The sequence below is a fragment of the Phycodurus eques genome, chromosome 8, assembly GCF_024500275.1.
Source record: "Phycodurus eques isolate BA_2022a chromosome 8, UOR_Pequ_1.1, whole genome shotgun sequence".
Classification (NCBI taxonomy): domain Eukaryota; kingdom Metazoa; phylum Chordata; class Actinopteri; order Syngnathiformes; family Syngnathidae; genus Phycodurus; species Phycodurus eques.
In genome coordinates, this window is record NC_084532.1 from 22,968,851 (window position 1) to 22,985,912 (window position 17,062).

Consider the following 17,062-nt stretch of genomic DNA (forward strand, 5'->3'; position numbering starts at 1 on the left):
ACGATAAGAAAATAAACTGCGACCTGATCAAATTCCAGAGAAGGGGCGGGCGACGCGACGTCACATCCGTTTCGAACACTGCCGCGCGAGACATGAAAGTGGCTAACACGACTTGACAACTTTTACGTTTGGGAAAGGCATTAAACATGGAGTTGTCGACGCGAAGTGAATCCACTTCGCCGCATTAGTGACGCGACTCACGCTATACATGGAAGTGACGGCGGAAGTTCGCCAATAAAGCTGTAAGTAACTATAATAATGGTACCGATGCTATGCTAACATGCTACGTTAAAACAATTGGAAGTAGCGTTAGGAGCGTAACCACGTAATTCCCCATTGAATCTCTTCATTGAAAGTACAAATGTTTGTTGGGCGAACTTTACGAGCTGAGTCACTTTTAAAGTGACTCACATGTTGTTGACCGTGTTGTCGGACAGCTTGTGCAATCTGTTCAGGCAGACTGGCGTCATCATGTCCCAGACCAACACTTCTCTCCTGGACGAGGTGGTGCAGTGGAGCCAGGAAACCTGCCGCGAGGAGCTCAAGGCTGTCTTGCCCAAACTTACCATATCCCCCTTGATCCTCTCTTGTCATAAAAATTCACATTCACATTCGAAGATAGCAACCACATCCTTTATCTGACCACATGAGCATCATTGCCATTTAAACCTCTTTTACAAGAGCGATCCAAACAAGGCACCTTAAAGACAGTAAAAGCAGTGACACACGAAAAAGTTTGAAATGTTTTTTTCTGTGGAACCTAAGCTCAGCTGTTTGCTGAAAAACTTACCTAATCATGTGTTTTTGTGTTGTTTCTGCAATGCTTAAGAATCCACAATATGTCACCAAACCCTTGGCTAAAAGAAAAGTAGTAATTGGTGTCAGGGAAGTCTCTTTTTTTCTTTTTCTTTTTGAAGCGATACATCTCGTCAAATGTCGACTGATAGACTTAGAACTTTGTATGTCGGAGAGTTGCTAAATTTAACCAGGCTTGTTAGTGGAAATTACAGGGAGTCTTCACCATGTAGGCATGTGCACGTTATTGGTGGCACGAGACCTTTTTAAATCAGCATGAATGTGATGTAAATCGAGTCGATGTCGAGTAATTGCTCATGACATCAATGAAATGTTTTCATTACAGTACTATAATTGTAAAAAAAATGCACAGAATATACCTTAGAACACAAGTGCATTGACATAGGCTGCTTTAAGGCTTGGCCAATGTCATGTAATGGTATTTCCAGCCAACTGGCCAAACGGGGAAACCTGACCTCGTTCTGGCCCCACCACAGCAGCGAGTTCTGCATGATGGGAATTTGCGCAGTTTGCAAATAATCACTGACCTCTTTGGGTGCAGTGGAGTAATTCCCCACTCTCCTTACACTCAATAGTGCGGGCCAATAAATTTTGCAAAATCTTCCTCAAACCTGGCTTTTTTCCCCCTTTCGCGGTTCTCCCTCACTTACCAAACCTTCTGAAATAGAATATACTTTAAATGAATTAGGGTGAGGGACTAATTTCATTCAGTGCACTTGTCTATCGCTGCAAGCGGCTCTCCCGCCTCAAGCCCAAAACATATGATTAGCGACTGGATGATGTCGCGCGCTAAATGTCATTGAGGAGTCATAGTCGACTAGTCTGTGCAACCCCTAGTACTCGCGCACTTCCAATGCGTTTCATCAAAATGAAACCACCTGTGAGCAATTTATTACTAAGGCTTATGTTGTAAGATGAGATTCAAATGATATTAAAGCATTTTGGGATCATAGTTTGTGCTACATTTACAGTATTACTATAGACAATTGAACATTATTTAGGGGATGAGGGGAGTCAATTACTCATTATTTTACTGTTTTGACGTAGTCTTTCATACACCTACCAGAAAAAGTCAGATATTTGGGGGGACCTGACAAATGGCTTACTCATTCGTAATCAGTTTTGTGACTACTTCGAAGGGTCTATTGATGTGAGCCGATTCACATTTTAAAGCATCAATAGAGCACATGAGCAAATTAACACAAAGTTCATCATTACAGTACACCATTATGAAGTTTTACTGATTTTCGTTCAGAGTTGATGACTTGCGGTTTCTCTTCTGCGATTTTCTTTAACTGCACATACTCTTTACATCACAAGTCTGAGGGCTGGGATGACCATATACGTACGTACGTTCTATTTTTATCAATATTTAATTGTATTTGAGCAATTTTATCAATGTGGATTTTTTTTTTTTTCCTGCCAACTTTGCTACAGGTGTACTGAAGATAATCACAGACATGTTCCTCCCTCACGTTGCTCTTTCAGACCTGGAAAATGAATGCCTCTCCAAGATCTTACCAAAGGTAAGCGGCATACGTTTGTTGTCACTGTATAAAATATGTACTGTAAAGTTATAAATGTGGTTGCCTGTTCTTTACCATATCTCCAGGCGGTGACTATGTTTGACAGTATGATGAAAGAACTTTCGAACCAAGTTGGAGGCTTGTCCAGTCAAAACACAGAACTGTGTTCCCTACTGAGGAACATTTTGAAGGTAGATTTCTGCATCTTTTTTTAATAATATTTATTCAGTCACAGTGTTTATGCATTTGTAATAAAAAAAACAAACTATAAAAAGTCTATTTCGGTACTCCATATTGATATTGCTTCTTTTTTAGTCACTGATGCAGATAATTGATGCAATGTCTGCATGCGTGCGTCACGTCGGCACTTATGATGAGGTTCCGGATCTTGTGTCTATCCGCACCTTACCGACGTGCATCCTGAAGGTGCTGCGAGACACTTTTCAGCACTGTAAGGTTAGCATCTTCAATTGTACTACTTCACCTGAGCGGCAGCATACTGAAGCTCGCATGCAACAAAAGTTTTTGCTCGCTACACTAAGCAAAAAAACGTCAAACAAGCGGTGGATCATAGTTCAAAAGACTAAAGTTAAAAGTTAACTGACTTCAGTAGTTGTCACAGTAACGTAAAGCCATACTACTGTCAGTGGCACATTTGCATTAGACAGGATGTAACGAACAATTATGTTAATAATCCCAGTAATCTATCGATTACTTTTTCGATGAATCGGATTAAAAAAAATAAACATTTTTAAATTTCCGTCCGTTTAGTCAAAAACAGGACATTTCAAATTAACAGTGCAGAAAATTTACAAACATCAATTGATTATGGTTCAGTCAATGGTTTGGTCCATAACATCCATCAAGAAATAGGCAAACATTTTTATCATTGTTTTCTAAAGCAAAAGCTGATATTTTCAAATGTCTTATTTTTATTAAACACAAAGATGGCCGGTCTGCTTTCATGGAGGACTACAAAAATCTGAGAATATCTACTGTTGAGAGGCTGAAGTTCCAAGATTTTGGACAATTTTAAGTCACGCAAAGTTTCTAAACGATCGTCAAAATAGTTGTCGTTAAATTTGATCGTCGATTTCTTGTCGATAAATCGATGAAATTGCTGCTCCTGTACATTAGACCAATAGTCATTGTGTCCCCTAAAAGGAATAATATTGCATATTTCTTGGCGTATCGTCGACAGGAGAGTGAGGTGTTCTACTGTGGCCGTCTTTCCCTGGTGGCTGACCTGCTGCAGAGCCTCTTCAAGGAGGCCTATGCCCTCCACAAGGCCCTCTTGGAGCTGCTGGACAGGCTCTCCCTTGATGGCAGTTCTTCTGAAGAGGACGTCTCTGACGTTGTCATAGGTTGTAGCAACCTCCTCTGCACTATTCCCACCTATCTGTCTTATTTGCCTTTCAAATGAATGTAACTTGTTTTCCCCATAATCTGCCTCAGTAATTCATAGCCTCCTGGACATTTGCTCGGTCATCTCTAACCTGGACATGGCGCTGCATGCAAACACGTGGAAGTTCCTCATCAAGTCAGTGCCACACCCAGAAATACATAAATCACAAACAGAATTAACATTTGTAAATACAAAAAAGGGAATAAAAATATTAGAATATGCATATTACATATTTATTTTAGTATAAATATAGTAATTGTAAACGCCAAAATATAATTTAGAAATAACACGGTAATAATAAATTAAAAAAATAATACAAATAATAATAATAAAGTATTTGAGAATATACATTTTAATTAGTTTTTTAAATATTGTAATTGTAATTATGTAATACAATGTAAATTTTAAATATAACAAAACATATAAAATGAGTGCAAATAAGATCTTGATTAAATATACATTTTAAGTATTTTTTGTTGTAAATGATAAGACAAAACTATAATTTGACAGAAATGTTTACATAGAAAATAATTCATCAAGATAAAATACATTGTAGTGTTTTTATTTATAAATATAAACAGTAGAACATTTACATTTGCTGTAAACAAATTTAATTATTGTTGGATTATCTCACCCAACATTATAAAAAATAGACACAAAAGGAATGAAGACGCTGGTTTCTTTTTCTCATGAGGAGGGCACATTGGAGATTGTTCAGGTTACAGCCTCTCTACACGCTCTAAACAATCTCCCCCGTCGCTCCTACATTTATTTGAAAATAGGAGGGTTTTACAAGACATAATGTTGTAAGCACTAAGACGCAACACAAAACATGGGACCAGACCAACACCTGTCATGTCCTCGACCACATCCGATCAGGTCCTTGGTCAAGGCGCCCTTCCATCGGATGATGCTGAGTCATCTTCTTGAAGGCGAGACATCTTTCTTTCTAAAAATTGTCCATAATACTAATGCAAGCTAAGCAAATAAATGATAACTTCTAAAATATATTTAACAATTATGTAATAAAAATAACAATAAAAGCAGGAACATACTTTTTAGTGTAAATTGAAATAATGTTAAAATAAAATAACAGACACTAGTGTCATTTGAGGGCGGACTAGCTCAGGTAGTAGAGTGGTCGTCTCTCAACCCGAAGGTTGTGAGTTCAAACTTCGGCCCTTGTGACCATGTCTAAGTGTCCTTGAGCAAGATGCTGAATTCTCAGTTGCTCCTGATGCTGTGTCATCAGTAGGTGAACGAGAAAACTGTGACAGTGCTTTGAGTACCTTTAGGGTACAAAGTGCTTCAAAGCCCCTTTACTATTTGAAAAAAATAACTAATTTAAGCCGGGCATTAGAAATGCAATCTGGCATGTTCAAACCGCCATGCTCGGGCTACTTTTTAAATCTAAACTGGCTGCGTAGTGTCTTATTCTAAAGCTTCATTACCATGCTCAGGCAGAGTCTCAAGTACCAGTCGCTGGTGGAGGAGGATCTGCGTCATGGCGACATCAGCTCCAGCCTGTGTGACAACTTGTTGGCTTCCTTCCACAATGCCGTGGATCTGGCAGAGCAGATAAACCTCGCTGGTCTGCAGGTCTGTGGCTGCATGCTTGCACATCAGCACAACTGTATCCCACTTATAGAATAATGACCATCACTTCCTGTGGTAAACCCCTCGGTTGATGTATTTTGTATTGGATAAGATATTTTCAGGTCAAAGGTCTCAAGTAGCTCTATACCAGCTTTTTTGCCTTTGTGCACTTTTGACTGTTTTGCTAGGAGGCAACGCAGAGCCCAGAACACAAGCTGTTCCAGAAAACTGCAAAGATGTGTCGATTTTTTGCCAACACTTTGGTTCATTATGTAAAGGTCAGGAAAAACAGCATCTTTTATTGTAATCATCTTCAACTAGTTTTAAAATACAGTGCAACTTTTACACTCTAGCGCTTACACTTTTTAATAGGAATTCAAGGCTTTCTTAACAAGATCTTGCAGAAGCTTTCATCAAATGTACCTCCAGATTCTGAGGTACATGTGATCTGGTTTACATTATGACAACCATGTATTATTTGTCTTTAAATGTTTGTAGCAATGTGGAAATGTGTCACTGTCTTTCAGTAAATTCCCTCCCAGTTTGTTTGCGCCAGCGTTACCCCCGTCTCTTTCCGAGGATCTGAACGCGGCGGCCGTTGTTCCCATGGATGCGCTTCTTTTTCAGCTATTACCTCTCAGGCCTTTTGCTGAAGTTGTCCTGCAGGAGGACCTGCGTGAGTTTATTCTCCAAATTCACAAATTCAATTTGTGCTTTTTTTGTTTGTTTGTATGAGCAATGGACATGATGGGTTCTCTAAACCAGTGTTTCTCAACTGAGCCAAGGCAATCCATTTTTCATTAGAAATATCCCACAGGACATCACCAAACAAAAATGTCACAAAAAAATAAGACTCTAGAATTAGTTTACGCTCAGATTTACTCAGTGTGAAATCTGGCCCTGTTTAATTGAACACAAAGTTAGGAAGTCATGTCCTATTCTGTTAAATGAAGGGCAATAGGTGGGTACACAGGTTTATTAATTTCATTCCTTCATTCATTCATTTCATCTAATGGATAAGCATTTAATTGTTCTGTCATAGATAGATGAGCAAAGATATATTTGTAATTAATAAATCATTTTCGGACAAATTACATGTTATTGGATAATTTTTCCAAGGCACTCCTGATAATTTGCTTTGATACAGTTTCCAAAAGCATTTGTCTATTGTAGCCATTTTATTTTTCATTTGAAACACCCAACACCAAAATAGACATTTAAAAAAACCAATGTAAATTAATGAATATTTTTTTATTGCAAATATAGTACATTTTTAAAAAGTAAATTTACAGTGGTGTGAACTTAAACTTTAAACTTAAATTTTCATTTAAAAATTTCATTTTGTGTTGTCTTTGAGTAATATTTAAATTTGTTTGATTATGGGAAACATTTAAGTGTGACAATCAGGAAGCGGGCAAACAGTTTTTCACACCACTGTATTACAAATAAAATACACAATTTAAATATGTATTGTAAATACCAAGATTTTATTTAAATGCAAATATAATAATAAATTGAAATATAAAGGAAAAAATACATTTTAAAATACACTGACATTTTTATTATACATTTTTAAAGTGTGAGTAATACCCCAAAATTCATTTGAGTAATAGTTTTAAATATAAAATAATACATACTTTAAAATATATATACATTTTGATTATGATTGTATTCAAAATTTAAATATTTACATTATAAAATTCTAAAATATAGGTTGATAAATTATTATTATACATAATTCGAGCAGGAAATCAGAAGCGCATGCACCCTATTCATTGACTTAATCATGGTGTCCTGTGTCATGGATGCATTATGGTTATCTCCTGTCATGCCTTTTTAGGAGTAGTTTCTAGTTGTCTTGAATATTTTGGTTAACTAACTTAGCCAAAATGGTACAAATGTAACAAATTATAACCACAACAATAAAAATACAGTGCACCACAGCATATTTATAGTTTACATTTATGAACATTTTTGCTGTTATACACAGGGTTGAGTCCGCAGCATGAGCTTCCTCAGTGTCTTTTGCTGGCTAATGTGCTGGAGCAGTTGGCCTCCCAGCCTGAGGAGGTGCTGCAGCTTTGGCAATCTGGGAGTCAGTTTTCAGAGGAAACACCCAGGTAAAGTTGCTTCGTGCAGTTTATTTCTCTTTAACATAGGGCATAGCGGGCAGTTTTAAACTGGTGACGGGGCAATATGTTATATTACCTTTTGTAAAATGATGATTATTCAAGCTGTATATTGCACAGGGTGTTATGTTTAAAAAAATAAATAAAAAAAGTCTCATTAAACTATTAGAAGGACCTCTGTCTCCAGGCTTCCTCTCTACCGGGCAGTCCTCCGTAGCTTTCGGCGTTGTTATGCTGAGCGGAAGCTGCCGGTGTTGTTGCCGGGGGTGATGATCAAAGGACAGGCCCAAGGTCAGGTGTCTCTGCACCATCACGTGTGTGTGCACCTCTGCGCCAGCGTAGCTGTGCTTCCTCCACAATACTTCCCTGTTCTGGTGAGTTCTACACACAAATAACTCTACTGCTGTGAAATCTGGAGTTTATTTTATCCAGACTCTTAATCGCTTTTGGGCTCTCGCCCGTGTTTGCCGAGGGATTTCCTCTCATTCAATACAAGCGACACTTGCAATTTCATGTTTTAATGCTTTCGTTTCATTTCTTGATAACATTTTCTACTTCTGTTTTCACTCCAAAGCCAAAAAAAAAAAAAAAAAAGTTTTTTTTTTGAAAAAACATTGTTCTTTTTTTCTTTCTGGCAGGAGCTGTGCTTGGTGGAGGCCACGCTGCAGGCTGACACACAGACTGCACTGTTGGCGGCAGACGTGTGGTGCTTCACAGCGCGGTGAGGGAGACTTCTTGAGTTATAACCAGCAATACTCATTTAAGATTACATGTGAAGTGGTTCGAACGAAACCTCATAAGAGATCAGAGACAAAAATTATATTTGTTCTTTTTATTGTTAGCCTCATTGCATTATCGCCCAAGTCAGTTTCAATTTACTGTTACAATATCAATTTAAAAAAACAAAACAATGTGCAGTCAAAAGAGTGTTTTCTTTCTTGTTTTCCGAAAACATTCAAATATGACTTTGGCATGTATGCTATTAGGCAAATGATTTGTTACCATTCAGTCCCCATTACAAGAGTCCAGCTTAGCACCAACAATCATGTGACCACAGCAAATTTGTCCATAAAATTGGGCTTTTTTTCTTTTAGGTACAGTAATTTCTACATATTTGCGGTAAACTTTTCACAAATTCAAGGTTTCATGTTTTTTTCTGTGGAACCTCTCCCCAGCTACTTGCTCAAAAATGTACCTACGGTATTCACATTTTGTACTTTTTCTGAAATGCCACAACATGGCGCTAAAACCCTGTAAAATAGAAAATTGATGCCAAGAAAGTATGTTGAAGGGATGCGTCTCGACTGAGATACACATTTTGTACAGTATGTCTGGGAGGAGCTAAGTTTAGCCTGGGTTGTTGATGGAAGTTACGGAATGTCTTTATCGCATGTGCATGTATATAGGGGAATTTTTCAAAATCAAATAATCTGTAAACTTTGTTGTAAGATTAGCTTGAAATCATATTAAAGGATTTGGGGATCATAGTTTGTGGCATATTTACAGTTGAATTATTTTAATATAGCCTATTATAAACTTTATTAGGGGGGCTTCAATTGCGTGTTTTCTCTTTACCCTTTTCTCTTCCTTAGCTGCAGTAGTTTGTTTATATTGTTATTTATTTCTCTGCTTTTGTTAGGTACGGAACAGCAGAACTTTGTCTCCATCATGTCCTCCTCATCGCTCACTTGGTGAGTATTCTCTACGGCCCCCTCCCCCCTCCACCCAATGCAATTTGGGGGTTGTTCAAGAGTTCCTCAACAATCAGAGAAGCAAGCATCATTGCACACTTGTTTAAACCTTTGACACCTGAAAACATCATCTTGTTATAAACTTTATCATTTGTCGAGTAGCCTTACACTCTTGTGTAATGCTATGATGTCTGGAAAATCATATGGATGCTAAAATAACACTAAATCCATAATCTCTCGTTGGGATTATGGGTCAGCACGGGGTGGCACCCCGACCGAGGTGACAATTGATGCCGTTGAAACACCTTTTCCATAATCCGTCAAATTGAGGACACATCTCACACATTTCCATCCGATCTCGGCCTGGTGATTTGAACCCATGAGCGCCCTCCTCTCTATTTCTGCCTCCTCAGGTGAAAACCTGCTCGGCCGAGTGCTACCAGACGTACCACCTGGGCCTGCTGCTCAGACGCATGCTTTTCCTCATGACGCCCAGCCATCAGGTTAGCGGTATCCAATTGGGGTGGGACGGGACAGGTAACCTACAGTACGGTCCATACCTCTGTTTGTGGGGCAAAAACTGCATTTTCAATAGTGTGACTTACTTCAAGTGATTCTTTATTTAAACACAAGACACACTTTCAAATGGTAAAGTGCCTCTCACTCCTTGACTAATTGTATACACATGACAATAAAGTAGTATCAAATATGTACAATTAACCCTCGCTATTCACTGGGGATAGGGACCGGGGCCAGACCGCAAATAGCGAAAATCCTTGGATAAATGATGCCCATTAGAATTTAAATGGGGGGGATTTAAACCACCCAAATTCTTTAATAAGAAGGGATAAACTGAAAACAAGTGTTTTTGGGATTTGTTACCACTCCAAAAAGAAAAACACGGGAAATAAATTCTGCGAATAGGTGAAGCCATGGGTACCGAACCATCAGTATGCCGGGGTCTGCTGTTTAACAAATTAAAACTAACAAAATTGTTAACACAACACATTACTTGTGTAACAGTTGAATTAAGTGTATTTCGATTGGTCATGCCTGCACAGTGGGGTGCAAGTATGACAAATTGACCCACGCTTAATCCAACTGTTGCACTCAAATCGTGGGTTCTCTCAATAAAACTTTGCGAACAGGTTCATAAAATATTTCTGTGGACACTGAAAGCGTTTCCTCAGCAAAATGCATTCTCTGGTTTGCTTGCTTAACAATGTTGTCAGTGTTTTAACTTGATTTCAGATTGGAGTCAAACACTGTGCCCAAACACGTGATTGTACTGTTTGTACTTCTTCACAATGGATAGTGCTGGTTTTGGCGGCGACAGTGAATTATGAACTATGTCTGTGTACGTGATCATACCGTATCTAATATATTGTTTTTACCTAGATGGATTTACTGGCACGTTTCCCTCCATCCGAGGCTGAAAATCTCCCAATATGGCGTCACGTCCTCCTCAGAGCTCTTTCGAATGATGCCTCTCAACGCGTGGTGTCGGACGTCATCACCTTAGGTCAAACAGTTTTGACTGACTGGCAGAGTGGAGGCTACAAACTGGGCCAAGTGTGCAAAGTGGTGAGGACTCTAATATTTGACTCAAAGGAGGCACACGAAATGAGAGTCTAACATCTGGATACTACAACAGAAAACTCTTAGTCATTCCACAGTGATGTTGTACAATTATGGCAGTGATTTTCAACCCTTATTGGGCCAAGGCATATATTTTATAGTTGAAAAATCTCACGTCACACCTACAATGTAAAATGCTACAAAAAATGGATACACCTGCCAATTATGTACTTTTGCCATCTAATAGAAGAGCATTTATTTGTTCTGTCTGTCACTCTACATCGCTGGCATGGATAGATGAACATGGATCCACTATTTTTCGTAAATAATAATTTTCTGACCAATTAAGTGAATTTTGATAATTTCCCGCGGCACACCTGAAGAGTTCTCAAACCACACTGAATTATGGTACTCGTGTTGGTTTCCAGAATGCGGTGCTACAATGCCTCCTGGTGGCGGTTCAAGGGAAGTCACCTCTCGAAACACAGTGTGCATCATCTGCATCAAGGATAGTCACAGAACTGTGGCAGAGAATGGCACCACATCAGGTGAGACACACATACACTACTCACAAAATGTTATTGGCCTTTGCATGTCCAACTGTTCACCCCATTCATTTTAGAGAAGTTCGAAAGAAGTCTACGGTCTGTAAAGTTTAAAGTGCATTTTAGGTTTCATCCTGAAATTTCACCCGAAAACTCACCCGTAAACTATACAGTGGACACCCTCTTGTTGCCGGACAGTGAAAATCCATGGATAATAAATGCCCATTATAATCCCATTGAGAAAAAAATTCAATGAAAATTGAATAATTAATTGAAAATTTAATAAGCAGGGATGAAATGCCATTAAGCAATTTTAGGGTTGGTTCCCCCCCCCCCCCCAACAAATATGTGAATAGGTGAATCTGCAAGTATAGGTCGATCCACTGTATTTGGAACTATTTATATGTAGTGGATATGCAGCAGGGCGGCACGGTGGCCGACTGGTTAGAGCGTCAGCCTCACATTTCTGAGGACCCGGGTTCAATCCCCGGCCCTGCCTGTGTGGAGTTTGCATGTTCTCCCCGTGCCTGCGTGGGTTTTCTCCGGGCACTCCGGTTTCCTCCCACATCCCAAAAAACATGCATTAATTGGAGACTCTAAATTGCCCGTAGGTGTGCATGTGAGTGCGAATGGTTGTTTGTATGTGCCCTGCGATTGGCTGGCAACCAGTTCAGGGTGTACCCCGCCTCCTGCCCGATGACAGCTGGGATAGGCTCCAGCACGCCCGCGACCCTCGTGAGGAGAAGCGGCTCAGAAAATGGATGGATGGATGGATATGCAGCATGTGATTACATAACTTTTCTCTCTGTATTGCGCAGGTGCAGATCCATCATGTGCTGCACTCTACTCTGCAGCTCCTCTTGTCATTAACAGCAGTTTTAGTGAAAAACATGGAAATGCAAGTCATCATTCAGGTGTGTTTACTTTGAGCACATTGAGGCGATTGTCTGTGTTCCGTTGTTTGTGTGTGTGTGTCCCAGGCGCTGGTGTGTGTGGACGCTGTAATGTCTCAAAAGTGTGCAGATGAGCTGCTCCTGGCCGCTCTGGAGTTCCTTTCATCACTGGGGAAGGTCTTCATCCCTCCTGACAGCCAGGTACTGACGCCAACCAATCACAACACTGACACTGTGACAATAGCCAATTGAATCCCTGGATTTGACATGACCCAATCACAGCACTGATTTGACTCCAGGCAATTGAAACACTGAAGTGACACTAGTCGCTATACTAATCACTGCACTGGGTTTGACATGAGCCAATCACAACAATGGTTTTGATTTGACATGAACTTATTTGCAATGCTTAAATTTTACTCTAGCCAAACCTAGTGTTGTGATTGGCTCTTGTCAAACTCAGTGTAGCAATTGGCTAAAGTCAAATCCAGTGTTTGGTTAGTGTCTTGTGATTGGCTGGAGTCCCATCCAATATTGCAGTTGGCTAGTGCCAAATTCAGTTTACTGATTGGCTAGTATGCCAAGCAAAACACTAGATTTGGTTCTAGCCAATTGCTCCACTGGAATTGATCAATCTTAACACAGTAGGCAACCACCGCTCGATTTGACAGTAGCACTACACTGAATTTGGCTAGTATCGAATCAGTGCAGCGATTGGCTGGAGTCTAATCTAGTTTAGCGATTGGCTAGTGTGCCAAACCACTGTGCCGGATTTGATACTAGCCAATTGTTACACTGGACTTGACTCCACCTAACCGCTATACTGGATTTGACGCTAGTCAATCATAATACTGTGTTTGGCTATAGCCAGTCACAACCGATGACAACACTGCGTTTGACACTAGCCAATTGCTGCACTGGATTTGGCTTCAGCCAATCGTAGCACTGGATTAGACACCAGCCAATCAGAAAGTAATGTTAGTTGAAGTTGTCTTACTGAGTTCTACTTTTCTGTCGCCTCCAGAGTGATATTGTGCCCAGGCTGGGCAGCCTGTTTGGAACATTGTTAGCAGAAAGTTCCTCTTGGTTGCTCCATCAGCACGCTTTGGAGGCTTTTGCTCATTTTGCTGAGGTACAGCAAGAGGTCCATTAATACTAAAGCCCTGATGTTACGAGTCGCCCTATTTTAACATAACCAACATAACCTATTAACGTTGAAGGTGACGAACCACGAAGAAGTCATTTCCTACAGTTTGTGTGTGGAAGAAACCAAAAGCAAGGTGGTGAATTTTCTGAGCAAGGTAAGAAAATTCAACATTTGTCAGCGAATGTGTCAGATGGCTGGACGTGAACATTTCCGTGTTCTGTTATAGACAGTCAACACACCGGAAGGAGTCGAGGAGTCACGGCTAGAAAGAATTGAAGCAGAGAAAACTGTTTTAGAGCAACATTACCACAGGCTGGAGACCTCAAACCAGGTTTCCACGGAACTTTCTGCTCAATCTGTGACTCATTCAGAGGTTAGTAGCATGCTTGCTGTTATTAGATTAGAAATGTGATGGGTTTTACATTTTAGAAAAAAATAGTTTACCCTTAACAGATCCTAGGGACGTTTTGGGCCATTCAGTTTTTAGTTTTCGTTTGTCATTTTGGCTGTTGAAACTATCCATCCATCCATTTGCTGTACTGCTTTACCCCCACAAGGGTTCGCGGGCGTGCTGGGGCCTATCCCAGCTATTTTTGGGCGAGAGGCGGGGTACCCTCTGTACTGGTCGCCAGCCAATCGCAGGACACATATAAACAAACACCCATTTGCGCACACATTCACACCTAAGCGCAATTTAAAGTCTTCAGTCAACCCACCATGCGTTGTTTTGGGATGTGGGAGGAAACCCACGCAGGCACGGGGAGAACATGCAAACTCCACACGGGCGAGACCGGGATTTGAACGCCGGTTCTCAGAACTGGGAGGCAGATGTGCTAACCAGTCGGCCGCCCTGTTGAAACTAATCTATGATGATATACAATGAAATATGTGATATGCAATATAGCAGGGGGCTACTGTATATACATTTTTTACAGCCATATTTGAATGGGTGGCAATTTTTGTCAATATTTTTCTTTAAAATTAGGGATATTTGATAACACTTGTTTCCATACTGATCCCACTCGTACCATCCCACTCTTACAATTTCAATTAACACAATGACAGATAATTGTGAGCGCCTTTATTTCTGACGCACACGTTGATTCGTATTGTAGTGCCAACTACTGGCGAGGAGTACTTGTAATTTATTTCTGAAGTATAATTCTTACAAGAAATGAACATGGGAAGAAAGTGTATTGCATGGATTTTTATTTAAAATTAAATATGGGAGCCAGCATTAGCCACCAGTTTCTCACGCCGCCTGGGAACCGCATTAACTGATTTCACAAGGAACTCTCGTATTTGCCCATCAAGTTCTTCCAAAGTCGTTGGTTTGGTAGAATAGACTTGCTCCTTTAACCAACCCCGCAGAAAAAAGTCGCAGGGTGTTAAGTCAGGACTTCTGGCTGGCCACTTGTACACACAAATTTTTTGAAAAATATTAAAATTGCATATGAATAAATTATATGTTTTTTTTTTAAATGGGGAGTTACTTTTCAATCACCCTGTAGAAGAAAAAAACAATCTTTTTTTTTTTTTTTTTTTTTTTGTGTGCCTATAGTATGGGCGGCCTTTAAGAGTATCCGGTACCTTAAAATAAGGCCAGTATTGGTACTTGCGCATGCCTACTTAAAATTATGATAGAATGTTTTATTTTATTATAATTTTGTTTTAACCACTCCTTTTGTCACTCAGCCGCAAGCCAAACGAGCCCGGCAGGAGAGCGGTGCGGACGAGGAGTACAGCTGCTACATGCAGGCAGCCGAACGCGCACTTCGAGCCGTCCGTGCACTCGCTACAGCCAAAACCGACACACAGGAGCCACCGCCTGGCCCTCGTCCTCCTTCGTGGCTGGCGTCCAGACTACAAGAGCTGCAGGTGCTTCTGAGTGACCTAAGTTCAGCCGCATCCATCAACAAGCCCATGTGACCATATTTTGTACAGCAAGAACTATTTCTGTCTCATTTTTTTATTGTCTATCAGGCTTGACTGATATTGATTAAATATTTGAATGGAAGAAGAAGTAGTAGTAGTTCATTTGTAGTCACCAGACACTCGAGTTGTTGGGCGGAAACCTCGTATGTCTAAATATGGTCAATTTAATATTTTTTTCCACAAATCTTTACTATTGGTCTGTCCCCACGTCTTATCTCTCTCTATGCCTTATAACAAATTGAAAGTAGCTTGAAAACAAAACTTGAATTCGCTTCAACGATATAAGAAGGCTCATTTTAAGTGCATCACTCATGGCACTGAGACCTTTTGAAGAAATTTGAATTTCAAAGCAGGGTTAGGGTTTTAAACTATGGTTTCAACATTTGAAAGTTGGGTCTCAAGATGGTTTGGGTTTCAGATTAGGGTTTTAAAGTAGGGTTTCAAGATAGTGTTAGCATTTCAAAGTAGGGTTTCAAAATCAGGTTTGGGTTTCAGGACAGGGTTAGGGTTTCAAAACAGGGTTTGGGTTTCAAAGTAGGGTTTCAAAACGGTAAGGGTTCCAAAGTAGGGTTTCAAAATGGGGTTAGGGTTTTGAGACAGGGTTAGGGTTTCAGGACAGGGTTAGGGTTTCAAAACAGGGTTTGGGTTTCAAAGTAGGGTTTCCAAACAGGCTTTAGGTTTTAAACTAGCATTTCATGACTGTTAGGGTTTCAAAACGGGGATTGGGTTTCAAAGTAGGCTTTCAAAACAGGTTAAAGGTTTCAAAGTACAGTTTCAAAACAGGGTAAGGGTTTCAAAGTAGGATTTCAAAACAGGGTAAGGGTTTCAAAGTAAGGTTTCAAAGTAGGGTTTCAAAACAGGCTAAGGGTTTCAAAGTACAGTTTCAATACAGGTTTAGGGTTTCAAAGTAGGGTTTCAAAACTGGTTTTGGGTTTCCCAGTAGGGTTTCAAAATGGGGTTAGGGTTTCAAAGTAGGGTTTCAAAACTGGGTTTGGGTTTCCCAGTAGGGTTTCAAAATGGCATTAGGGTTTCAAAGTATGGTTTTAAAACGGGGTTAGGGTTTCAAAGTAGGGTTTCAAAACAGGGTAAGGGTTTCAAAGTCGGGTTTCAAAACAGGCTTAAGGTTTTAAAGTAGCATTTCACAACGGTTAGGGTTTCAAAACAGGGAAAGGGTTTTAAAGTAGGTTTTCCAAACAGGCTTAAGGTTTTAAAGTAGCATTTCATAACTGTTAGGGTTTCCAAGTAGGGTTTCAAAACAGGGCCAGGGTTTCAATGTAGGGTTTCAAAATGGGGATAGGGTTTCAAAGTAGGGTTTTAAAACGGGGTTAGGGTTTCAAAACAGGCTTAAGGTTTTAAAGTAGGGTTTCAAAACAGGACTTGGATTTCAAATTAGGGTTTCAAAACAAGGTTAGGGTTTCAAAACAGGGTTTGGGTTTCCAAGTAGGGTTTCAAAATGGGGGTAGGGTTTCAAAATAGGGATTTAAAACGGGGTTAGGGTTTCAAAACAGGTTTAGAATTTCAAAGTAGGGTTTCAAAACAGGCTTAAGATTTTAAAGTAGCATTTCACGTTTCAATGTAGGGTTTTAAAACGGGGTTAGAGTTTCAAAGTATGGTTTCAAAAAAGGCTTAAGGTTTTAAATTAGGGTTTCAAAACAGGACTTGGGTTTCAAATTAGGGTTTCAAAGTAGGGTTGGGGTTTTGAAGTAGTGTTTCAAAACAGGATCAGTGTTTCAAAGTAGGGTTTCAAGACAGGGTTAGGGTTTTAAAGTAGGGTTTCAAACAGGGTTAGGGTTTCAAAACA

At 39.9% G+C, this 17,062-nt stretch overlaps 1 protein-coding gene across 3 annotated transcripts; it reads left to right on the forward strand.

Annotated features, from left to right (window-relative positions):
* Positions 1–79: 79 nt before the first annotated feature.
* firrm (fignl1 interacting regulator of recombination and mitosis) lies at positions 80–15,332 on the forward strand. 3 transcript variants are annotated; one of them, XM_061684588.1, is made up of 25 exons: positions 80–242; positions 438–566; positions 2,121–2,161; positions 2,254–2,342; positions 2,429–2,533; positions 2,658–2,798; positions 3,544–3,706; positions 3,798–3,882; positions 5,208–5,346; positions 5,532–5,621; positions 5,716–5,780; positions 5,871–6,019; positions 7,334–7,463; positions 7,660–7,846; positions 8,111–8,193; positions 9,112–9,163; positions 9,577–9,666; positions 10,562–10,747; positions 11,170–11,289; positions 12,105–12,200; positions 12,267–12,380; positions 13,204–13,311; positions 13,400–13,480; positions 13,553–13,699; positions 15,022–15,332. In XM_061684588.1, exons 2-25 carry the CDS (start codon positions 472–474, stop codon positions 15,253–15,255), a joined length of 2,790 nt encoding a protein of 929 aa, XP_061540572.1. In that variant the 5' UTR covers positions 80–242; positions 438–471; the 3' UTR covers positions 15,256–15,332. The 3 variants fall into 3 exon arrangements, with proteins under 3 accessions (XP_061540572.1, XP_061540573.1, XP_061540574.1); XM_061684589.1 differs by having other exon boundaries at positions 456–566; XM_061684590.1 differs by having other exon boundaries at positions 460–566.
* The last annotated feature ends 1,730 nt before the right edge of the window (positions 15,333–17,062 follow it).